This window comes from Ornithodoros turicata, chromosome 3 (assembly GCF_037126465.1).
Source record: "Ornithodoros turicata isolate Travis chromosome 3, ASM3712646v1, whole genome shotgun sequence".
Classification (NCBI taxonomy): domain Eukaryota; kingdom Metazoa; phylum Arthropoda; class Arachnida; order Ixodida; family Argasidae; genus Ornithodoros; species Ornithodoros turicata.
In genome coordinates, this window is record NC_088203.1 from 28,644,170 (window position 1) to 28,669,874 (window position 25,705).

Consider the following 25,705-nt stretch of genomic DNA (forward strand, 5'->3'; position numbering starts at 1 on the left):
AATCCTTGCAGTGCATACTAAACTCAGATGGTCAAATGACCTGTAGTTCACCAAACGACCTCCCCACAGAACACGAAAACTACCACAACTAACTCCAACCGCCATAGCTGGAGAACACAGAAGGTGTATTCGTTTCGCTTGCACCTCCTGCACCAGATGTGAACTGGGTTATTTGCGTGCTGCACTTTCCTGTTGAAAAGAAAGGCATTACTAATAAAGTTCATTTCAGCTGGAAAGTGCAGCTCCCGAAAACCCGTCTTGCGTGGAGTCCAGGGTAGTGCAGTCCAGTGCAAGTGAAAAGAATGCGTTTAGAGTAAAGAGCACACTGTTGCCAGACCTCCTGTCGTAGCGAAGCATTAGAAATTTGATGGCCACTACACCTTTTTCACACCAATTCTCGAAATTACACCCTGCAGGGCGGGACATACACATATTACACCCATTTCAGACCAAAAACAGGATGTATTCTTGTTCTTATTACACATAAGGGAGTAAAGCAATTGATACACCCCAAATACACGCCAATTACACCTAAAAAGGAGTTTTATTTTTTAGACTGCAGATGACAAAGAATACGACGACAAGATTGCGAGCTCGCAAACGAATGAAGAAAATATATGCATCGCAAAGTCTCGAGCCTTGCAAAACCTAAGCGATGAGAACGTCAGAATTGCTGCCAACACATCGGGAGGGCAGAGACAAGCTGCAGGAGGCAACAGTACAGTCGAAACTTCAACGAATGCTATGCGGACAGCGGTGAAGCTACCGAAGCTAGAAATTCCAAAGTTTAATGGAGATCTTCCTAACTGGAACAGTTTCTGGGACCAGTTTGATTCAACCATTAATCGAAACCAGTCAATCGATAAGATCGACAAGTTCAAGTATCTAAGGAGTTATCTCACCGACAAGGCTGCAACGGTAATATCTGAACTGTCACTCACTGCAAATAATTATGATGTTGCCTTGAAGCTGTTGAAAGAAGGATTCAATAAGCGAAACCTCATAATCGACGAGCACTTGGCGCGACTTCTGAACTTGCCCAAAGTCAACGACTCCAGCCAAGTAACGAAACTGCGGGGGCTGTATGACGAAGTGATGACGGGTGTTCGATCACTCGAGGCTCTGAACGTTGCGTCAACGTCATACGGTGTCTTACTACTTTCTGCGTTAATAAAGGTTGTTCCAGGCGATCTCAACATTGAGTATGACAGCAAGCACATCGACAACGAAGAAGACTTAACTTCGTATTTAGACTTTCTCAGGGTTGAGATCACTAGCCGCGAGAGACTACAGCGCCAATGGTTACCGAAATATCCACCTTCAGGACTGGCGTTGGCAGTAGGTGCGGAAGAGACAAGTTGTATATTTTGTAGATCTAATGAACAGTCTTGAGAGGTGTTCCGCGCAAATTCCACTTCAAGCGAAGCAGGACAAATTGATGTCTCAGGGACGATGTTTTCGGTGGGGTCGACAATACCACCGCTCAAGGGACTGTAGGAATGCCAATAGACTTCGATGCTTAAATTGCGGAGGCAGACATCTAACTGTTATGTGCGATCCGTTACCACGTCTGAGTACCACACAATCGTCAACGCTGATCACGCCTGCTTGCCTGAGCTCTGCAAGTTTTGCCAGAGACACTGTTCTGCTTCAGACCTTAAAGGCTTGGGCAGAGAGCGACACCGAACGTCAGCTGGTGCGAGTACTTCTTGATGGCGGAAGCCTGAGGTCTTTCATTAAGCGATCTCTTTCGGAGAAACTCAACTGTCGGCCAGTAGGAATGGAACAGATCACACTTCACACGTTCGGCAATGACGCTCCCTGCAAAAGGAGTTGTCGCTGCGTCGAAGTTTGGCTACGAAGTCAATACGACAGAACAGAACAACGGATAGAAGCTCTGGAAATGCAGGACATATGCAACAATGTCATGGAATTACCAAACAGCGATGTAATTTCAAGGCTTCGTCAGGCAGGAATGCATGTTGATGATTTTTCCGCTACTGGCGTGAGCTGTGAACGCGGCATCGAAATGCTTATAGGCGCCGACGTTTACTGGAGAGTTGTTACGGGCGGGACGAAGCACATCAACGAGGATCTGGTGGTGGTGAATACAGTTTTTGGTTCGACAGTACACGGTCCATACAGCGTCAACTACTGTATGCACGAGCGTGGGCGTCATGAGGGTAGCAGTCGGACCACAAGAAGCAGAGCTGTCTGCTGGGATTTGGAACATATTGGAATTCAGAACAACGATATCACGACCGATCAAGATGCTGTTCTACAGTCGTTCAAGTCTACAGTGAGAAACGTGAAAGGCCGATATGAAGTATATCTGCCGTGGAAGACCTGTCACCCAGACCTGCCGTCCAATGAAGAAGTGGCAAGAAGGAGACTCCGTTCCCTGACAACAAAACTCCTGAAGAGCGATAATGTCTTGGCTGAGCATGACAAGGCGATTAAGCAGTATCTAGTAGAGGGTCATGCAGAGAAGGTACTCTTACCTGCGACAGTGAGTGGGCCGGTATACTACGTACCACATTGTGCCGTTGTCAACCAAAAAAGGGATATCACCAAGATTCGCATTGTTTTCGATGCTTCTTCCAGCGCTCCCGGTATTCCCTCATTGAACGACGTATTGGATTCTGGGTCAAACCTTAATCCTGACTTGTTGTCAGTGCTTCTTCGATTCCGCAAGTTCCGGATAGGAGTGGTTGCAGACATCGAGAAGGCATTTCTCCAAATTTCTTTGAGTGAAACTGACAGGGATGCCTTCAGGTTTCTATGGTATGCGACGATGCCAAAAGAAGACATTCCAGAACGAGAAATTGAGGTTTGGAGGATGACCCTGGTCCCATTTGGGGCCTCGTCAAGTCCTTTCATTATGGCAGCCACTCTCCGTTGTCACTTTGAAAATTGTTCTTCATCGGACCCGACCTTGACATCCTTATGCAAGCTGTTGTTGGACGATTTTGTGACAAGTGTCCCTACGAACAATAAAGCCGAACGCCTTTTTGATGGAGCTAGAGATATAATTAGGTCCGCCGGAATAAATTTGAGGAAATGGGCAACAAACTCCATAGCGGTACTGCATAAGTTTGGAGAAAAGCCCGAGCACGAAGGGGATGGCAATCCTCGTCACCAACCAAAGAAGGTACTGGGGCTCTGTTGGAACACAGAAGTGGACACGCTGCAGCTCCCCATGGACGCACTTGAAGCCTTCCTCGTTCATAGGAAGGACACCAAGCGTTCACTTTTGCAAGCCACAGCAAGGATTTTCCACCCTCCGGGATTTCTTGCCCCATACACTATGAAGGCGAAGATTCTATTCCAACGAGTATGGGAGAAAGGGCTCGGATGGAACGACCCACTGACGGAGGATTTTGTCTTTGAATGACAGCGATAGATGACCGGAATACCAGACATCACGCAGATAACCGTACCTCGAACATTATTAACCGAAGGAAAGACGTCAAGGTGCTCGGTACACTGCCTTTGTGATGCAAGTATTCACGCGTACGGCACTGTTGTGTACCTCAGAGAAGAAACAGAAGCTGGACATGTCAACATGAGGATAGTGGCTGCGAAGGCTAGAGTCGCACCCTTGAAACGTGTCACGTTGCCACAACTCGAACTTTTAGGAGCACTGATAGGAACGCGTCTATCACACTGTGTGATTCGCGCACTACACATTGAGAATTGCCCTACAAGTTATTGGTGTGACTCCAGCGTAGCGCTCTGCTGGATCAAGGGTAACGCAAGTCGCTGGAAACCCTTCGTAGCAAACCGCGTAACGGAAATACAGTCTCAGTGATCCTTCCAACTGGAACTACTGCCCTGGAATGGACAATCCTGCTGACCTGACCACGCGAGGGGTGCTACCGAAACAGCTGTTAAAAGACGAATTGTGGTGGGATGGACCGAGATGGCTCTCCTCCAACGATTCTCTAGGATCTGCCTTGGGGCTCAGAGCTCCACAGCCACCCAAGACAATCGTCGACCTTGAAGCAAAGAAGACAGTGGTGTTGATTACAGGGGCAATGGATAACTCTGAAGCGCGTGCGATGCTTGACATCACCAGATACAGTACGCTTGTGAAGGTACAGCGGATAACCGCGTGGGTCAAACGTTTTATTTCGAATGGTCTACGACACCGCACAAAGGAATTGGGACCTCTCACTACAGAATATTGAGGCCGAGAAGTATTTGATTCAGCAAGCGCAACGGGAGAGTTTCTCGGAAGGGTACAAAGTCCTGACTAGTAACATTGGAGTCATCGACGAAAAGTCTCCGCTTCGAAACCTTTCCCCGTACTTGGATCCTGACGGAATCTTGCGCCTGAAGGGAAGACTTCAGGAAAGCGAAGAAGATATTTCATGGAAACAACCAATACTTCTACCAAAGTCTCACGACTTCACGAAGAAATTAATTATGGGCTCGCGTATTGGTTTACTTCACGGCGGTCTGCGAGATAGAGTTGCGAGATAGGTTTTGGATAATTAGAAGAAGACAGGCGGTTAAATTCGTACTGCACCAATGCGTTACATGTCAGAGGTGGCGTGTGAGGCATGCGGAAGAGCGTCCTGCTCCACTCCCGAAAAACAGAGTCACGAAGGACATTTGCTGTAGTCGGGGTGGACTTCGCAGGACCACTTTACTACAAGAATGCGACAAATAGCTGCAAGTGCTATATAGTTCTATTTACTTGCGCTGTCACAAGGGCTGTGCACTTGGAAGTAGTTGCCGACCTGCGTAGTCCAACGCTTCTTTTAGCCTTTCGTAGATTCGTATCAAGACGAGGGATTTGTCATACGACCTACTCAGACAACGCCCTAACGTTTAAACACGCATCGAAAGATCTTCGATGGCTATGGAACTCACTTCGCAGTGCAGAAGCCATGGATTACTTCTCCGGGATCCACCTACATTGGAAATTTATAGTCGAAAAAGCGGCGTGGTGGGGTGGATTCTGGTAGAGGTTGGTGAGGTCGGTCAAGACTGCCCTCAGAAAGGCACTGGGAAGAAGCACCTTGAAGCTCGACGAGCTAGTCACGGTGCTTACTGAAGTGGAGGCGACGCTGAACTCCGGACCCATTACATTTGTCTATTCAGAGACAACAGAGACCGAGCCTCTAACACCCTCGCGTTTTTTAGTTGGGAAACGGCTGACAAGGTTGCCGACTTCCGTACTACCTACTACAAGGTTTCCTACGTCAAGCCAGCAACAACTTCAAAGAGCCGTGCGGTATCGAGAATCATTACTGGAACGATTCTGGTGGAGGTGAGTACTTACACGAACCAATGACCGCTCATTGGCAAAGTGTTTCAAATTCTTCGGCATTGCAGGTCGACGCATTGGTTATCTTGAAAGAAGAAAAAATGCCGAGGGGACTTTGGAAGATGTGTCGTGTTGTTCAAACATTTCCTGGTAGATACGGTAGAGTCCGTTCCTGTGTGGTAAAACTTCCTTATGGATCAACTTTGAGGCGTGCCGTTCAACATTTGTTCCCTTTAGATATTGTGTAAGAATGAGCTAACTCATTGCGGGGGGAGTGTGTAACACAATTTCAATCGTATTTGTGTCTTCATATCTTGTGATGTCTGCTGTACAAAGGAAAAGGAAGTGATTAGCATGTAAGAACGTCTCGCTTGTAGACATTGCCCCACCTCTGCCCCCGCCAGTGCCAATTTCCGTCCAGGTTCTCGATATATTTCGTCCCGGCACGAAGCACTCCTCCTTGAATCATCTCCAGACTGTGTTGACTTGCCATTTTTCTCGGTTCTCCGATCACCTCATCATCGCAACTGATGCATCTGTCTCGGACGAGCGGGCCGGTGTGGGTATTGTCATCCCGCAACTTGACGCCCGTTTTCCTATTCGCTTGCCCGACTATACACCTGTTTACGAGAGCGAGTTCCTGGCAATGGTCCTCGCACTACTCAAAGTGCCCCCGCTTTTCTGTAAGGCACTTCTCATATCCGACTCCTTATCTGTGGTATCGGCCTTGGACTGTCGCGATAGCTCGTTGTTCCCAGTCCTGGCCTCACTCGCCCCCTCTCACATATCACACCTCATTGTAACCTGGGTTCCAGGCCATCGTGGGCTCCCGCTCAACGAGGCCGCTGACACCCTGGCGAAGATGGCCCTGTCCGGCCCCGTGCTTCCTATCCTCCCGCCGGTTGCTGCCGTTGTCCGTGCCCGTTACAAACGCTATCTATCCCTTGCTCGGCCTCCTCCCCGCCTCGGCTATGAACACCTCTCTTTTGCTTGGAACCCGCGCTATTGCCGCTCTCGACGTGCAGAAGTCTGTCTGACGCGTCTTCGGTGTCTTGCCCTCCCGCTTAACTTTTACCTCCATCGCAGTGGGGTGCAACCTTCCCCAGGGTGTCCTGAATGCGGTCACGACGAAACCCTCCAACATTTTGTTCTCGACTGTAGTACCTACCGCCGCCTTCGCCTACAGTCCCTCACCCTTCCACTGCTAAGGTTTAGCGTGCCTCTCTCATTATGCGCATTACTCTCGTTCGGTGCGTCCCATACCGGAAAATGGAATCCCGTCATCGCAGATAATCTCATCTCATTCGTTGCCGGCTCCAACCGGTTCTAGCCCTTAGTGTCACTGTCACACTCATATCATACTGAATTAGCCCTGGCCAATCTCCCTTGTGGATCGCGGCCATCTTCCTGGGGAGAAGAAGAAGGAGAACAATCGTCATTGTAATATTGAAGAGAAGGAAGAGGGAACTCGTGGTCGCTTTAGAATAAACGAACTTCCAACATTTCACATAAGCAACGTCGTTCTACCTCAAAGTGTGTACATCCCTCGCCGCGCTCAATTGCTGTCGAGTCGTTAACCGGTGGCCGACGCCATGTTGATGCAAAGCGTTGGTCACGATGCAAGGGGAAGATACGAGTATTGCTTCGGGTGTTGTTTCCAATGCACCGCGTCTTTCGAGACCCCTTCGTCCTTGAATCCTTTCAGTTTGGTAACAAAGCCCCCATTTCACAGGCGCCTGTGGGTCATAACCCGGCGACCCTGGTAGATTACATTGAGCATTACAAAAGTACATGTCGACCAGCCGGTGAACTGCATCAAGATGGCGCCTACCTGCTGACTGATAAGCGGATATCGCTTGGATTCAAGCTTTTTGGGCGGATCAATACCGACTCTGACGTCAAAACAGGTTCCGCCCGTGAAGCGGCAACAGATCAAAAGATGGCCAAACTCTCTCTATATACAACTCTAAATCTAGATTCATTATCGCCTTTCACCCGCACCAGTCACCCCGCACGTGTTCCGTCAACCACTGTGCGTCACCCCGACGCATTGACCCCTGCGCATTTCACCATGCAAGCAATAGACAGATACAGTTTAAAACATTTTTATTGAGGATAACTGCAATGCCCATTCTTATTATTCCACTGCTTCTTCAGCTTCCTCTGGTTCGCGAGTCGATGTATTGACTTGTAGATGAATATGATAATAACTTTTTTACGACCTATGAAATACACAGATGTACCGCCGAAAAATATTTTTGCTATTATATTAAGGAAATTTAATTCAGTGAATTTGTCTTACATATGAAAGGTGCTCCTGAAAAAGAAAAGACACCTATTCTAAGACTAAGTAAAAAAATACTGTTGGCGACAAGCAATTTAAAAATTTAACATGTCAACTGTGTCGCCGAACAACTTCGTAGGCAATGTAGTACTGCAGCGCCCCAGCTGGTGACAACTGACTCTTTCCTGCGCGTGCAGCACTAGAACTCATTTAGTGATCGCTGTTCGCATCGGAGCATGAAGGGCAGGAAGAAGCCCAGGACATCCATAGGGCATGCTGAAGAAACCAAGGCAACGGAAGAAGAGGATGCCGTCGAGGATCACCATGCGACAACCACGAACCAGTCCCCGCAGGAGCCTGCCTCGAAGAAGCATGAAAGGAAACGCGTGGGATCTGATGACGTGGGAACCACGAAAGATATATCCAGGAAGACACAAAAGGAGAAACGAACGAGTGCCGAGGACAGGCATCGCAAAAGAGGAAGTCACGCAGAAGATACCACTCGCAGAACATCGGGAACCATCACGGGAGCAGGCGGCAGTCGGAAGGTGAAAGACGAGACACACAAAGCCGCTGCAGCAAGTCATAAGCAGCCCAAAGTGCTTCAAGCAACCAGTGGGGCTTCAAGTGGTAAGTGGTTCCCTACTACCACGGTCTACCACTGTGTACGACTACTGTCACAATCTGTATAGTTACGCGAATACGTGGGCAACGATCATTTGGATAAGAGAAAAATGTAGGTGGCATTCGGACAGGCGTCATTATTAGGGTATTAGGGGACAGGCACATTTTCTGGTTCCATTGTAAAGACTCGCGTGAAATTTGCTGCAACCACCGTGTGGTTCGTATTGCTAAAAGCAATCACATGTGGAGGAACCGTTATGGTATAAACAATGCCGATTCCTTGTTAGGAGCCTTGCAACAGGTCGTTGAGTGGCAGACTGGGTGCGCAACCCATATCGCCATTTAGTTTATCGTCACGGCATAGAAATATGATCCGTGTTTTTACTGCCGATGCGGCGGATGTTCCTTTGTTACATGTAGGATTTGGATACACTATAGCAATGGGACTGATTTCCGCCATCTTTAGCAAAGCACAGTCTCATGCCCTCACCGCCTAGTGCGTGTCTGGGGGGGGGGGGGGGGCAGACCCCCAGACCCCCAGACCCCCAACCTGTGTAACCTAACTTGACCTAACCTAACGAAAAAGCGCTTACCTGACCTAACCCAAACCTCATACCTTTCGACAGATCACCCATCCGAAGTCGTTAGGTCTAGCGTGGCCATGTTTTTCCGTGGTTCAGATGGTATTATTGAAATGCATATAAAAAAGCTTCTAGACCACATAATGTTGTAATTTTTATATTTTGAGACTCGGTATATGGCCTTCTTCACTTCCATGCATTATTTCACTTTTAAACACACTTTTAAACACACTCTCCAACTTTTAAAAGCCACCAGTCTCACTGCTATAGTACAGCCTAGGATTTATTCACAGACGTCCCTCTTCTTGCGAGTAGCGGCATCGAAAGGGGCGAGACTGCAATGTGATGTAGAACATGATGCAGGTGCAACGAAGCTCCGTTCAGGTTGCGTTCTCACATGTTATGGAGAAGACCATTGACGCCGCAACGAAAAAAAGAAAAAAACTTCGATATCGTAGAATACAGAATATTATGTATAATATCGTAGAATATTATACACACAGTACAGGGACTTCGAAACACCAAATGTGCAGTGAATGCTACGTTCGATATCGACCACCTTGTTATGAAATTGTAAAAAGACAATGGTGAGGTTTAGGATGATCAAAGCTCACGACCTGCATGATGGCGGAAAATCCGCCAGCGTCCGTGGCGCTTCCCTGATGGTGACGTACGTGTGATTAAACCCTGTTGTTGGCTACCCATGACGAAATAGTGTGCCAACCTGAGGGTCACGGATACCACCTGCTACTACACACGGAGACCTGGAAAGTGCGGCAATCTTCGAGAGTCGGGTTAGAGGTTGGTTACCGTGGTCGCCGCTAAGACCGCTACTTCGCATAATTTAAAACTGCATCTACAATGTCATCGCTATGGCTACCGTTGTTCGCCTGCTGTGTGGATTGCTGCACGACCTACTCCTATAGTATAGTACCACAACTATTACTATAACAGTGAGACGTGGTTTGGTGCCGCACTTGAGGCAACTCACGTGAAAACGAATACTGCAAACTGGCGACAAGTCTTATCTACGAAATTCATGGCGAAATAGGGGACTTCGGACTTCGATCGTTATTGTGAAGGGGCTCGTTATTTTATTCCCCACTTTCCCACCAGCAATGGGGTTGAGTATCGCCTGTGGCGATGAAGCTCCCCACACAGTAAATTTATTTACACCCCTATGAGCGTAAAATGAGTGTTAGATAACTCTTCACCCTTATGGGTGTAAATGCTACACCCCTATGATGGGTGTAATAGGGGCGTCACATGTTACACCCAAAAGAAAGGTGTTTATTGGGTGTACTGACCCAAAAAGTGGCAGGAACACTAGTTGCACTGCAACCTGCAAGTATCTCAGCTATACTCTTCGTTTTTTGTGTGTGTGTTACGCCGCCAAGCAACTGTGGCTATCCGAGGGACGTGGACAGATGGAGAGAGGACAGGATGAAAGTAGTGGGGGCAGGGAGTTGGGGTGCGTCCTATGCCCACTTCGGAGGGAACTGTGCCGACATTCGTCGTGAAATCTTCGGAAAACCCAGGGAAAACATCAGACAACGCAGCCGGAGAGGATTCGAACCCAAGTCAGCGACGTGGAAAGCGATCATTTTAACCACTATGCCACGGGAGATGGTCTGTTAGCGTCCGCTTTACCCTATTATGGAAGCTCGAGTTAGCATTCATTATGTCACATGTACGGTTTTCGCGCATGAGCACTGCTTAAAACACTGCTGGACAAGGTAGAATGGATACGAGGATTACAAACAGAAAATACATGGGGGTGATAATTTATGATACGAGTAGCAGAACAAGTCGGGAAACGAGCCCAATGTCGTATTCTTTTTTTTTTCCCCTTCGTTAGAAACAAGCAAACAAAATACAAGGGGGGTTTATTAAAGATTCAGGGGGCAAGCCCACACTACAACAGCAGCCTGCCTTCGACATTTGCAAGCCCTGTTGAAGGCTGCTGTTGTCTAAACGTCGACTTCCCTCATAATCTGTAATAAACTTCCCCTGTTTTTTCCTAGCTTTTCGTAATCTTTGGTATTTACTACTTTTACTTTTCGTATACTAATTTCACAATCACACACACTAGTCAGCAATATACTTACATACATATATGTAAGTAAATCCGTGCCCCGCCGCACCAGTTAACCTTTCAATCAGGGGTGAAGCCCCTGTCACCTATTTCCAAGTTTAGTCCTCTTGAAGGCAGCGCTGATTGCCGAAACGTCGACCTCTAACTGTAGCTGCAGTTGTCCTACAGTTGGCAATACGACTGTAAACCTATTTCTAGTATAACCCCATTTAATTTTTTATGTAATAAAAGTAGCAATTGTTTTTAATCCTTATACGGCTTCCCAAGTCTCTTCATTACTTGTAGTCTGTATCTTTATTCGCGTCCATCTGTACTAACTTATCCATATATATATAACGAATATTATCACAATTAAAAACTGCTACTGCTACTAAACTACACGAGCGTAAAATGCTCGTGCACTTGAGCACGAGCATTTTACACACGAGCTTTGGGCATTGTGCCACATACACCTCTTTTGCACTGATATGAGTGTTCCCAAATTTAGCATGGTGTGTAACATAAGTGTGATCGTGGTGTATTGGTACATTACACCCCTTTTACACCAACACGGGTGCTTTGTGGAGTGTAGTATTAGTGTAATTCGGGTGTGTCCCCATAGTACACCCTTTTCACACCGGGAAGGGCGTAAAAAAATTTACTGTGCACTCTCGAAAGCCGAAATAAAGTTGTTGTTGTTGTCAGGGGAAAAGAAACACACGGACGACACAGAAGTCTCCCGGAACTAATATACCCGGTCATAGCCCCCTATATACTACGTGCCTGCCATATTATCTCGAAAATACATAGGTGCCAGTCGTCCACAATGGTGGCGCTAGTTTCCGAGGGCGATAGTTATCTCGATGCGATATCCGCAATATTGGTCATGTCCATCCCCCTACACAGTCTAGATAAGATAGCGGGTCCAAACCCTGCCGACAACGGTAGCAGTGTGAAGAAGGAAACATTGCTTCCAGCACCGTGTGTACACGAGCACAATGTGTAAAGAACCCCAGGTGGTCGAAATGACCCGCAGTCCTACCCTGCGACACGTGCAACGTGTCGCCATAGTACGCAGCAGAGAAACCTCACGTGTAACATCACGGCACCATTATTATTTTCAAGGTCTAGATTATAACTGGTGACGCCTGACTCTCAGAGACATGATATGGCACTCAAAAGAGAACATATCAACGCTAACTGACGCGGCGTATTTCGATCACCATCTGGCGTATCGACCGAAGTCGGAGGGCTGCACACCGCGCACCCACCCATAAGAGCGAGGGAGGCTCCGCCTCCTGGATGCCGGCCAATAGGTTGTGTAGGTTTCGCGGATTAGTGACGTCAGCCCTCCGTCGTCTGCTACTTCCGGGTCAAACTGCTGCTGTCAGTTAGCACTACGTTGTATGCGGCAGCTGTTATTCATTCTTTGCGGACGCAAAAGGACGCTTCGAAATGGGTGGATGCTGTGATTTTAAGTGCACAAATAGCACTACAAAAGGCAATCGTATGTTCCGCGTTCCCTGTAACGCAGAAAGACAGAAGCAATGGGCGATTGCAATCAACCGACTGGGCAAGGACGGCAAGCTTTGGATGCCATCGCTCAACAGCCGGCTATGTAGCGAGCACTTCATCAGCGGTAATTTGCATGCTTCAAGGTCTACCTGTGCATGACTAGGCATTGTGGACAGCATATATGTTGTACGTGATACGACTTACACATTAGGATCTAGCAGCGACGACCCAGCAAACGTGGACTACGTACCGAGCATTTTCGGACACAGCCAGAAGCTTAGCGAGAAATGCGACAAGGCGATTGAGAGGTAAGTTTGCCTTGTTGCCGTGGTGTGCTAGATGGTGTCTTACTGGTATGAATATGACAGCCACAAACGCCGATGCCGCGTTGCCGAAAAACGTAGCACCGCTGCAGCGGCCGCCCCTGAACCAACTATTTTGGAACAAGTTCCCGCAGATGATGGAACAGAAGTGGGCATGGACGTTGGTTAGTTTTCTTCAGTAACTAGTCAAGTACGTTCACTGTATGGTATGGTGTGCGCTATTCCATCACGTTTTTGACACACTACAGATACGACGCTGTCAGATCTGACGACAAACTACGTTGTGGACGCAGAAATGCAAACTACTCCATGTGGAGCGCTATGCAGCTCCTGCAACATTCTGCACAAGGTCAACATTCTTACACAAAGGGTAGAAGAACTTACCATCTCCAAGAAGAAACTGTCTGAACAGCTTGCATCACAGAACAATGTCAACTTGATGCCAGAGAAGCAGCTGATATTTTATACTTGTATGTAAACCTCCCTTTTTTGTTCCCTTCCCTTCTTGTGCCACCGGCAACTCGTTACTCTGGCATCTGCTGGATCATTGATACAAAAAACATTGCTTGCAGGCATTTCCAAGGCAAGATACTTAGCCTTGCTGGCAGCTATTGTGGTGTGCCTACCACAGGCGCAGAAAATCCACCATTCAGCTCAGCTTCTCATGGTACTTATGAAGTTGAGACTAGCACTACCGTACCAGGAATTAGCATACAGGTTTAACGTCCACCGACACACTGTCAGCTCTACATTCAAGATCTGGATCAAGCCACTGGCAATTCTATGCAGCCATCTAGTGAAATTTCCCAGTCCAAGTGTTGCACAGACTTGGCTAACAAAGACAGAAAGACGGAAGTTCCCAAGTCTGCGCTGCATTATCGACTGCACAGAAGTGAAGGTGTCACGGTAAGGACTCTCTACTGTAATTTGGAATGTAGCATACATTCAGTCTGTCCTGCAGGCCACACAATCTGGATACTCAACAAGTTGTGTGGAGCAACTATAAGCAGACGTCGACACTGAAGTACCTCGTGTGTGTCAACAATGCAGGAGCAGTTGCATTTATTTCAAAAGCATATGGAGGTCGTATATCGGATAAGTCCATCACCCTGAAGAGTGGTATGTATAAATCTTGTTTTCTTGCTGCTGCCTAATTATGCTGTACCTAATCGATAATTAGTAAGCCCTGAAGGAGGCACTGCAATAAATTTGAAGAACACAATGTCATTGCTTTTTAAGATGAATTATATCTTGAATGCACTGTTGAAGGCCACCTTCAGTATGGAATGATTCAAGTGCATTCATACTAGGAGTACAGAGATCAAGCATATTGTATTGCTATATTTGCAGGGTTCCTCGATCTTGTCAATAAAAGGGACAAGGTCCTGGCAAACCGAGGACACCTTCTGCATGACGAATTTGCCCTGAGAAATGTGGAGCTGATTACGCACACATTCACCAAAAACAAGCAACAGTTGAGTGCCATTGAAACTACCAAATCACGGAGAATATCCTCAACACGGATCATTGTGGAGCGGGCTATTGGGTACATGAAGAATTGGCGTATCTTGACAGGGACTGTTCCATACCACCTCTGCCCAATGTATGATGACATACTTGTTGTGGTGTCAGGACTGGCAAATGTAGCACTACTGATTGCAAAGAAAGGTATGTTATACGTCAATCAGCTACTCTACAGAACAAACAAGAGATATCTGTTCAGACTTGGAAAATATTTATGAAACACGCAATGATGTGAGATAAGACAATGTTGACCAAAAATAATGGGATTAAGCACTTACAATGAAAAAATAGGGTACTATGTACAGATGCTATTTACAATAACAGCAAAGACAATGACAGCAGCATGGGAAAAAATCAAAGCAATTCTTCATTACTGCACCCCAAAGGAAATTGTGGGGACAACTGAAAATATATACAATGTGCACAGATTTCTGTGTAGGAATTAAAAACTGCAATTTAGGAGCATTTGTGGGAGGTCATTATGAGTATAAAATGTACGCAACTTAGCCATGTTTCGGTTCAAAAAGTTATCGTCCTTTTCAATCAACACCAAATGTCCTCCACCATTTACGTGTGACGTAAAAGTAGCATTGGTTGATGTTCTGCAGGTTGAGGTGGATTTGTGCTTGTACTTGGTAATAGTACCTATGTGCAGTCTGTAGGTTTCCGTCTTTATCAAGACAAAAATTCTTCTTTGATCGCCCCACAGAAAGGAGGTCGCAAGGATTCATGTCTTGCAAAGGGTACAGGCATTTCACCTCCACCAGTGATGGAGGGTGGCAGTCACACTCAAAAATTCCGTCCCGTGTGCAGCCCAAGAAGGAGTGGGTGCACCATCAACCCACATTCCCTCGGGCGGGCATTGAGATGCCTCTGGCGGAGGGCATCCAGTAACGCCACATTCGCAATTTGCTCATTTATCCGGCCATAAAGTACTGCCGGCGTAGTTAATGGTCGTGGTTCAAGGATTGTTCTCAGGAGTGAGGAGCAGTTCACCATCTTTGACAGACACACGTCCTTGAACAGAGAGGCAGTGATGCGCCCCTTACGATGGTTTTTCCATTCTACACATTCGTGCTGCGCACGTGTTGCCTGTTCTATCTCAATGGCATCGTCTTCACTCACACAAAAGTGGTGCACAACACTTTCACATAGTTCAGTTATATTCTCATTACAGTACCCTTTCTTTCGAAGGGTTCGCTGAGTCAGCGAGCACAGAGGAGTCTCCAAGTTAATGACAATCTTCTGTGGCTCCTCTGGAAGACCATCACTGTCGGATATGTCATCACTACTGTCAGAGACAGCTTCTGGCGTTTCACTCATCTCCACTAATGTGAAGTGCTGTGCATCTGGTGCAATCTGTAAGGGAATATTCAGTGTCAGTGATGAATTTGGACAGTTCAGCTCTGCATGTTCCAAGTGAAGTCATATAGTGCAAAGCTTACTCTCTTCAGCTCTGCCAGGAACGCATCAACTGCTGGTTCAATCTGTTGTGCAGCTTGCAGTGGACGTTTTCTTTGCCTTACTACTGCCCCCTTATGGACAAACAACAACTCCTCCGCTGGCACAGGTTGAACCTGAAGCGAAATACAATCATGAAACGTGAGTGTATCACATGCAGCAACACACTGTACATGTGTGTTACGGCAACAAGATCATTTTTAGAGCCTGAAGGTTTAGATAAATATTTTTCCCCAATTTTGCTTACAAATCGGGTAATTAAGTATGTGCAATAAATTTATGAAAATAGGTAGGAACCCTTTCAGCATGCCAGTTTCAGGAGGCAACCGGACTCTAGAATCTGAAGCAAATCTTACTGCACCTTCAAAAACCATTAGTGCTGTAGGCTAGTTTTGTACGCATTATAGAACAGGTAGCACACATATATGATGATATCCTACGAGATAACCTAAACATGGAGACTACGAACACAAAAGAAGGACAACTAAATCAGACCTATTGGCACAGCTATAGTCATGAGGCTCGAGCGTTCCTGGGTGTTGGTAGGTACTGTCGTAAACAAAACGTTTTTGTGTGCACTAATAGTTTATTCATGATTTCGAAAAGCTATCTGTTGCCCCAGGAGTACACATATCCGAAATCACCAACCGCCTGAGCACGCTTCCGTATCCTGCTACCCTGCACGTGTCACAGTGGGCTTGGTTATCCGTGCACCTCTGTATCTGTGCATCATAATATGGAGCTAGTATACTTTTCGGACTAAACTGGGAGCAAGGTTCACATCTCCGAGCTGCCCACCAAGATTAACACATGTGAAAAGCTAATGCAATGTGTCCGTGTTGTCAGCCCTGCATAGAAAAAAAGTTTCCATCATGGCAAGACCAACCATGATGATAGCGTGAGTGCTAATAGGAATCAGCTGTGCATCAACAATGTCATGTTTTTGCAACGCATCCATTATGGCCACTCATTGAAAAATGTGCACACTACTAATCACTATGTGTACGTTTAGCTCTATGTGAGAAATGGACCTGCTTCATAATTTCTGTATGGTGGTCATGATACCCTTCTGTTTGGAGTTGTCAACACCTGTGATAACTACGCATTTTGAATTACTATGAATCATTTATTCTCTGTTCTCACGTAGTATGGTTACCCTGAGTGATTAGTGTGGTTCGGTTAGTGAGCCAACGGCTTTTGAATGCCTGTAACAGCTGTTCAGAATACAACGCAAACGAACTGCGCAAATGTAAATGCACCATAACTAATTATCTAATTATATATTGCTTATTATTCATACTGTTCATGGAATCTCTGGCATCGTTTATTTACAATTGTAGCAGTCCAGATGGATGGCACTGACTGTCTCTATCATGGTGCCATTCTGAAGACGCTGGGACCTGTGGGAGTTTCGCTACCTGCTGTACCTTGGGTTATCATTATGTATTAGTATCACAAGCTCACTTGCTTGTCAACCATCCTCTCATTACATGCATATGGTTTAGCAAAGGGCTATTTTTCTGTTAGTAATCAGGTTTTACCAAAAAAAGTCATCCTCAATTCGCAGTGTTAAATCGGGAGAGAATCTGGTTAAACTGCAAAACTTCAGGCTCTAACCATTTGCAGATGATTGCTACGATTCCAAGAACACCTTCAGATTATATTGCTAACTAACGCATCATTGCTATGAAATCAGAATGCTATTACAGTTACTGTTCTATATGTAACAAAGTGCAAAATACCTTCTTGGGGCAGGGCACAACCCACTGGCAGGCCTGCTCTGTTGGACCACAAGATTGTGCAGTTTCTTCGTGCCACATTTTTACTGTGAAGCAGATGGCAGCTGCATGGCTGCAGCACCTACCATATCTGAAGGTTTCTTATTAGTAAAATTTCACATGCAACAAAAGTGTCATCCAGTTATCTCCGCTGAAACATTACACTTACCCTGTCATACATGTGCAGCATGCGTCAAGTATCTTTCCATATGCTGTTGCTGTTATCCAGCAGGTGTACGGCTTCTCGGATTTTTGTGAGGTGCTCACTTCGCCTTGCAGAACAACCGTGCCAACTGTTGGACTAGCACTCAACACGCTGTGCACTTTGCCTGCGCAAAAAGGGGTTTTGATGGCGTTTGATGTTTTTTGGCGCAATAACATCAGAAAAAGGTTTTGTTACAAAATTTGTTACAGTAACATTTACCGCCTTAACCTTTAAAATTGCAATGTCTTGTTTTTAGAACACCTGCTGCACACAAAGCCCCTGGACGTACCTGACATAACATAGTTGGCGCCCTCAAGGGCTTTAAAAGCCTCGAAAGGCTGGCTGTCAACCCCCAGTTCCTGCAGGAAGTATGATTTGATATCTGCTTCTGTCAAGAGGGGCCACATGCATTTGTCTGCAGTGTACTGAAGTGCCCGGAAGCAATAAAATGAGCAATAAATAAATGAGGATAAAATGAGCAATCGCCCAATCTAGTTTCATAAAATCTCGGCAAAAGTCTCAACATTTCCCGTCCGGTAACATGCATGCAGAGCGAACGAGATGCACGCATGCAATTTAAACTTCGCCGCTGAACATCGTTTAAAGTTCATTTCCTTCAAAATGTGTCGCTACATGTGTCCATGCTCACAAAATGCGACTAATTTTGCCACATTCTAACGGAATACCTCGTAATATAGGTGGCGTGCATATGACGTCACACCATAGCTTTACCCGTGCTTTTTCCCTCTTTCTGGTGAACCGGCGCACCCTGCCTATACGCGTGCTTCTTTTCACTTTTTCTGGTGATCCGGCTTACGCAAATGCACCCCACCTATAAAGTGCTTGCAGGGGAATGAACGTGTTGTATATTTCTATTGTCGGGAAAAACTCACGTGACCTCTGACGTCGGGCCAATCGTTGGGCCTCGGTAGAGAAGTTTTTTTGCTTTCTTTTATTTTGTCTCCCTGGGTGACGAGTGACGTAAAGCGACGCTACCGAGGCGTTCTTTTTCCCTTTCCCCTCTGTTCTCTCCCCCGCTTTGGCGGTTCTGCATTTTCGTTCGCATCCAGTGAAATAAATAAAACGCGGAAGCGTTGGCTCTTTCTGTTGCACAAGGTGCTTTATTTTTCGGGATTGGTATTTCCAAATCATACATATGCAGTCTTCTGTATCTGCGCGAAACACAAACTTCACATGAACATTGTTTCTGAAGTTCGAGTAATATATGCCGAAGCAACTTCGCCTTCACTGTTAGCTGATATGTCTCACGTGGAAGATTTCACAGTAGATCAGTAAATTGACTGCACAGGCACACACATTCACAAATCCAGCATGACAGAAAACATGTCCATATTCCTTTGCTGCTTGTGTAGTGTCACATGTCAAGGCTGACCCGTCACAAAGGAACCTGTGCTGCTGCTAAACCAAAAGATGATGTTCCAACCACTCAGAGTGGCATATCCATTCTATTGCGTCCATGCAGATGCTTTTCTGAAGCAGATATGAGTTGAGCAGTACCTAGTTGATACCTGAGTAAGAAAGGCCAGAACAGGGATCAGAAAACGTGAAAACTAAAAATTCTACCGGCCGAAATGTTGCGTATATGCCACAGGTGCGGTGCTATGCTATGTTACTCTAAGCGGCAGAATGGAATAGGAACTGACTTACCTGCCATCGAGTGGAAAAACACAGATGCTTCTTGAATCGTTGTCGCGCCAAGCGAGCGAAGCAGTCCTGCCTTCCACTTATCTATCACTGAATTTACTTGCAGAAGTATCCAAGAGGATTCGACTTTTGCAGAGTCGGTATCGACGGGCACTAAAAACCATCCAAAGCGGCACCGGCAAAGATGCTTTGCATGCGTCCCTGCTGCACCATATATTTCGAAACTTTACGGCGACCTCCTCCGGCCGCTCCGGCGCTCCGGCACCCCAGACACCGCGGTGCCGGCTTTCCCGCGCCACGAAAAGGTTATAATTTCAAACCGACCAATGAGCGCTCGCATACCAGAGGAGCGGCCGCAGGAGCCAATGGGATGCTCTCGGTAGAGAACTCGTGCTTCGACGTAAAAATTTTGACGTTTCATGACGTTTGATGACGCGAAGGGCTCGCAGCGCCTCACTTTAGTCCGCAAAGGAACTCGCGAGTTTCATCCCCTTGGTGCTTGCTCCTCTCACTTTTCCTCCTCTTCTGTCAAACCGACACCACCTATGGGAGGACGCGCGAGGCCAGGCTTCCCAAGCCTCTGTTCTCGCCTAAGAGATGGCGCAGCGTTACCGTTGTTTCGCGTGTCGCAAGCACGGAGGAACTCCGCTGGAAAACGACGTTGCAATTTCTCGAGTCAATAGACCTCTACCTGTTTGTAAACAAATGACGTCATAGTGTTCGACAGCGCCACGAGTTTGGTAGAGTCTAACTACGTTCAAAGCTAGTGGCGAACAAGGTCGCGCCCGAAAGCCGCGGTCTTGAGGGGATTACGATGGTCTCTGAAAGGGACGCGACCTTCGGTCCTACTTTTCTTTCAGCGAACAACTGCCCATTCCTGGAAACCAGCTCTCCCTTTCCAATCTGTTTCGGTTTCGGTCTGTCTACCAACGTCATGATGACGCTTGTCGGGTAGAGGTTTATTGTTGGCCGCGGCGCTCGTGTTCCCTCCAGTACTAGCTCCGCGAAATCGCCTGCACGGCAATGCGCCGTTTGTGCTCGAATACTCTACTAAAAAGCGTTCAAAACGAATGTTTGTTTGATAAGCATAAACAGCGGTGTCTCCAGTAACGAGTTAATATTTTCTGGTCAGCTGCAATTATTTTTTCTTTTCTTTTTTTTTTCGGTTTCTGCTACCTCGTTTTTGTCTCATAGCTGGAAGCTACCTGTCCGATCAAAATGGAATCGGAAATAAGAAGAAAAAAAACACGAAACTTTAATACGTAAGACAAACGTCTGACATTGCCAAAGGTGTAGTGTCGAATGCCTCCGACGGAATCCTCTGTCCAGGGTGTCGGAGGGAAACGAAAACCGGAACCGAAAACCGAAAGAAAACGCTATTTTGGTGCGAACCGGAACGGAATCGAAACCGTATACGTTTTTTTTTTTTTTTTCGCTCAGGAGGGAAACCGAAAAATATTTTTAACGGTTTTCGGTCCAAGTAAAAAACTCAGCCGGTTTGGACTACGGATAGGCGAATGAAACAGACGTCGTGTGCTCTGAAGTCATGTCGGATACTATACGAGGGTTATGGTTACTGTGGAATGTATGTCGGTATACTATGACCCTTATGCTCCCTTTGTAATGGTTTATCGTTCGCGCACGCACACAGACTTAGAGGTACATGTGACTCTCTAGCAATGTGCCGTAGTGTTCGTTTTAATTTGATCCACGCAAACTCTCCTCAACTAAACAGCGACCCAAGGGGGCTGCATAACGGCTTGTTTATCGGTAATGTCGCGCAACGCGTCCCTTGTTTGAGAGCAGCTAAGTGGAATACATTTACGTATACGCGAGGGCAAGCCCGTGCGAGGTGGCAACACTCTTGTGGACAGGACACGAAGAAAATAAAACGGAGCCGTCGAGCGCGTTTGTGAGTGAAGGTGTTCCTCGATTTGCGTCGTACTCGTGCGGTGGTGCCTGCTCGCTAGACAGTAGCAGCAGACATTCGAATGGGACGCGATCACTCCAATCCAGCAAGAAAGTACTTTACGTATGACATCACGACTTACAAGTCCGTTTGTAGCTTTCTACTTTAGAAAGCCCACTTGAACAGACAGTAACCTTCAGGAACCAGGAGATACCAATTTCACAGCTGTTTATTAATATTAAATACCATGTATGCGGAACAAACGGGTTAACAATTTGTAACATTGATTTTTTGTGTGTGTGTGTGTGTGGGGATGAATATTCCCAGCAGAAGCGGAACCGGTTAAAAACCGGTATGAACCGTTATTTTTTTGCTCCGGAGCAGAACCGGTACCGGATCGTTTATGATGTAACCGGAACGAAAACCGGAACGAAAAACGTTTCGGTTCGACACCCTGCTCGCTTCTCCCCGGCCGTCTCGGGTATCGTGCCCTTCTCTCTATGGTGCGCGCCTACTTTGACCGCTGCGCTAACACGCTAACATACCCCAAAGGAAGCAAAAGTTGTTCCGAAAAGCCACATTTGAGTGGTATGGAGGAAAGAGTATGTTAGAAGCTCCGTAATGGAAAGTCACCGGATGCGATCTTTCCGGAATCGCGCGTTATGGGGGTCGTTGCATAAACTGGGACTGAGAAAGTTTTATCTCCGTACGTGTCCAGTTAAGAGACCTTTGTGTGTGTGAGTGCAAGGAGGGGCGGGACGCTCTGATGATGGGACACGGTGGGGTTCCGAAGGTTCTGGCACTTAGTTTCTTATATCTTGTCATGCATGCCAATCGCTCGCTTTTGGGAACTGCAAAAGAAAGTCGGGATCTAGTCTCTAATTTATGTTGACGAACAGTGAAATCTTGAACAACGCTTACTTCTACATTATACACTATCGCTTTGGTGTTCAGTTTCAAGTTACTTCTGTACAAGCATGCTGCTCAAAGCGTTGCACCGGGGATTTTACCACCACCACCCAAAAAAAAGGAACCTGCAACACCACCAATATAGACCTGCCGGAAAAGCTAAAAAGCCCCAATTCCAGTAGATATGGGATTCACCCCCCACCCCCACCCCCGACACCCAAGATGCACCACAAGACACACAAGGTACATCAAGATGAAAGTCGTCTTCGAGAAACAGGAAGTGCATGCACTGAATCCTGTACCGCGCATGTGCGAAACCTGCGACCGAAGTGCGTTCTGGTACCTTTGTATTAAATTCGTGTATGGTGACATGTGAAATGTAACTCTCTATCCCAGAAGATGCATCACAATTACGACAAAGCTCTCGTGCAACAGCTGTTCCCGGGAACTAATAGTGATCAATGCAAACCATTCATCAATGTACATCTCGTGGTCGTGCGTTGGCGGTGATGTAAATACGAGTACCATCCTGTACGATGTCGGATAACAACCTTTGTGCTTCTTCGGGTGTCGTGTTTTATCGCAAATAAAAGATAAAAAAAAGACAACAGCTTCTTGACTGCGAGAGCACCACGTTTACGGAGACATTCAAGCCGTCCAGCCAACGCGGAGCCCCCTTCGCGGCGGCTTCCCTGCATTCTAAAAGAATAGCTTGTCGCTTTTCACTAACAAAAACTGTAGGCGAAAAATTCACGGAGAGATCGTTCCTTGATACACGATAAGCGTGTTTACTAATCAAAATGTTTTTGTTGTTGTATATAATAATATTGTAATATATTGTTCCACTGTAAGCCATGTGTGCCACTTGATATCTATATTAGGCACCAGCGGGGAAATAGCTTGCTATGCGGCTACTGCGCACTACCTCTTACTATCGTTCTTCTTATCGCAGTTGGAACACGGATGCTATACCAGATAAAGAACAGGTCCTTGATGTCCAGCATCACCGGATTCGCCAGCATCTTCATGTTCACCGTTCTTGCCACGGTGTTCCTCACGATTCACTTCCGCACGCGGCGCAGTGTCGTACCTGGAGAATGCTCGACAGTCGAGTGCGAACAGCTCTTGGAAAATATCACTAGGTTCCTAGATAAGAACATCGACCCATGCAAAGACTTCTACGGCTACGTATGCAGCAGATGGAAGGATCTGAGCGCAACGGTGACATTCGCCGACGAAACCGAATCGGCGTACTACGCGAAAATCCACAACAGTATACTGTCTGAGACTCCCAGAGCTGGTGATCGCTTCGGGAAGCACATCCTCGTTGGCCTCTACCATGCGTGCTACGTTTCTATAACCCGCGGTACCATATCGCTGCAGGATGTTTTGAACGAAAGCAGCAAGTACCTCAATATTTCTTCCGTCCTTTCGGCGACGGATTTCTCGTCTCTAGTTCAACAAATCTCCCGGATTTCTTTGACATTGGGCGTCCATTCTACATTCTGCTTTGGATATCGACGTGTCGACCTTGCTGTCTACTTCCATGTCCAAGTGCAAAAGTCCCTTTTATATAAAATAGCGTTTGCCGGCAACGGAAGAATCCAATCGAGCAATCCCTTAACCGAAAGATACGTAAGGGAGGTTACGAGGTCCTTGAATATGTATACGGAAGTCAATCAAGTGTTGCAGTTAGACAGCTTTATATACGAGGTCACCGATCCAGAAGCTACAACTGCATGGGTAAACTTCTCCGACGTTAATAAATTGCTACAAGGGCCTTCAGTAGACGTTTTGGTGAAACTCATAAACAATATCGTGCCGTCGAATCGAGCTGTGCGTCCCAGCGATAAGGTCCGCGTTACTGGCTATGAGATGCTGCAAAGAGTCCAGGAAGCACTCAAAAATGCTTCAATGAAATTGAGCGCCGTTTACGTTAGTCTGCATCTCTTGATGGACACTACAATAGAATACTTTATGCGAAGTACTAGCCCTATATTAGTTACTGCAAGACGCACCTGCGCGCGTATCGCTCACAAGGCCCTCGGCTACAACTGGCGATTCCTTGTGTCTGCTATGGCTGAATTGCACCGCGATGCATCATCCCTCAAAATTATGGGCCGTGCCACCAAATCTTTCTTGCTGGACCATACCTCCTGGATGGACGCAAGTACTCGGAAGGAAATGAAGGCTTCTTTACAAGGCCTCGATTTCTTCACCTACGACCCCGAAGATTTAATGCCAACGGGCACTGACTACTCCGATTTCCAGGTTCCTAACGGGTCGTACGCGCAGATCTACTTTGCAGTGAGGAAATTCATCGGCTCCAGCGAAATCCTGAGCAAAGCAGCCGATTCAATTTCACGATGGCACGACCGCATAGGGGTGGCCCGTTTTACCGATGTCCTTCGCAGGATCATGGTACCACCCGTCTACCAATTCCCGCCCATGTATTACACGGGTGCAGACGTACCGCCATACATCAACTACGCCACAATAGGCGTTCTCATGGCGATCGAGATGATTCGATCGTTTGACGCAAGCAAGATCCAGTGGTCGTCGAAAGGAATGCAAAAGCTGCGTGACACACGTTTGTGTTTGAAAAACATAAGGAACACACTTGGCCTCAAAGAATCTACGGAGTTTGACGGAGAAGAAATATTCGCGTGGGCGTACGGGCTCAGGGTAACTTACGAGACACTCAAGGCCACGGTGAAACGACGAGGGGAGAAATTTTACAAGGACAGCTGGCCAACGGAGGAGTACTATTTTCTCATTCGCTTTTGCATGCTATCCTGCGTGGGCCATTTAGAACACTCGGACAGCGAGCGGCAACGCTGCATGGTTCCGGTGCTGAGTAACCCGGGCTTTTGGAGTCAGTTCAAGTGTAAGGAAGAACGAATCCTGCCACCGTGTCTGAAATCTTCTATTTTTGAAATGCTGGAGGACTGACGGTTTTCTAAAGTATCGTACAATAGCTAAAAACACGTGTCTGGTCATTGTTTTCTGCGAAAGATAACGACGCTGCTGAATCGTCCGCGAACATCATAGATTCACACGTTCTATCCAAGGCGTTTCATTTAAGTTAACGGCGCATGGCACTCGAACGAGACCGTTTGCATAATGTCATAATGTCGTGCAAAGATAGTTGGTGTAGTTTTGTTTTTGTTTCCTAATTCGGTACCCTTTAATTGAAACTAATGCTGTAACTTTAAATTTTTAGGATTAGAGTAAAAGTGTCCAATGCGATGCGCCATCTTTTTTCTTACCAATTTTTTTAAAGGTGGGGCTCAACCTAAATGAAAAACCCTGTACACAGAAATAAACTTCATGACCTAGCACACTCCTATAGTCAACAGTCATCGCGAGTGATGTCGTTCTCTTCCCTGATTTGCTGAAACTGTGTGTGTGTGTGGGGGGGGGGGGGGGGACGTACGCCAATTTTGTGGTACTATGCAGTGGCACCTCCCTTTTTCGACCAATCAGGGGAAAGAACGATGTCATTCGAGATTATGGTTAGTTAGCCGTGCGCTACAGGTGAAGCTGCGGCCGTTCGGTTTACGGCCGTCTGACAAGGG

At 46.7% G+C, this 25,705-nt stretch overlaps 2 protein-coding genes across 2 annotated transcripts; both read left to right on the forward strand.

Annotated features, from left to right (window-relative positions):
- The first annotated feature begins 7,764 nt into the window (after positions 1 to 7,764).
- Positions 7,765 to 25,439, forward strand: LOC135390128 (uncharacterized). The gene is made up of 2 exons (XM_064620122.1): positions 7,765 to 8,189; positions 23,080 to 25,439. Exons 1-2 carry the CDS (start codon positions 7,796 to 7,798, stop codon positions 25,077 to 25,079), a joined length of 2,394 nt encoding a protein of 797 aa, XP_064476192.1. The 5' UTR covers positions 7,765 to 7,795; the 3' UTR covers positions 25,080 to 25,439.
- LOC135387649 (uncharacterized) lies at positions 12,831 to 15,834 on the forward strand. Its single transcript, XM_064616757.1, has 6 exons — positions 12,831 to 12,840; positions 12,925 to 13,146; positions 13,249 to 13,582; positions 13,638 to 13,795; positions 14,027 to 14,344; positions 15,395 to 15,834. The coding sequence occupies exons 1-6, from the start codon at positions 12,831 to 12,833 to the stop codon at positions 15,433 to 15,435; spliced, it is 1,083 nt and encodes a 360-aa protein (XP_064472827.1). The 3' UTR covers positions 15,436 to 15,834.
- Positions 25,440 to 25,705: the final 266 nt, after the last annotated feature.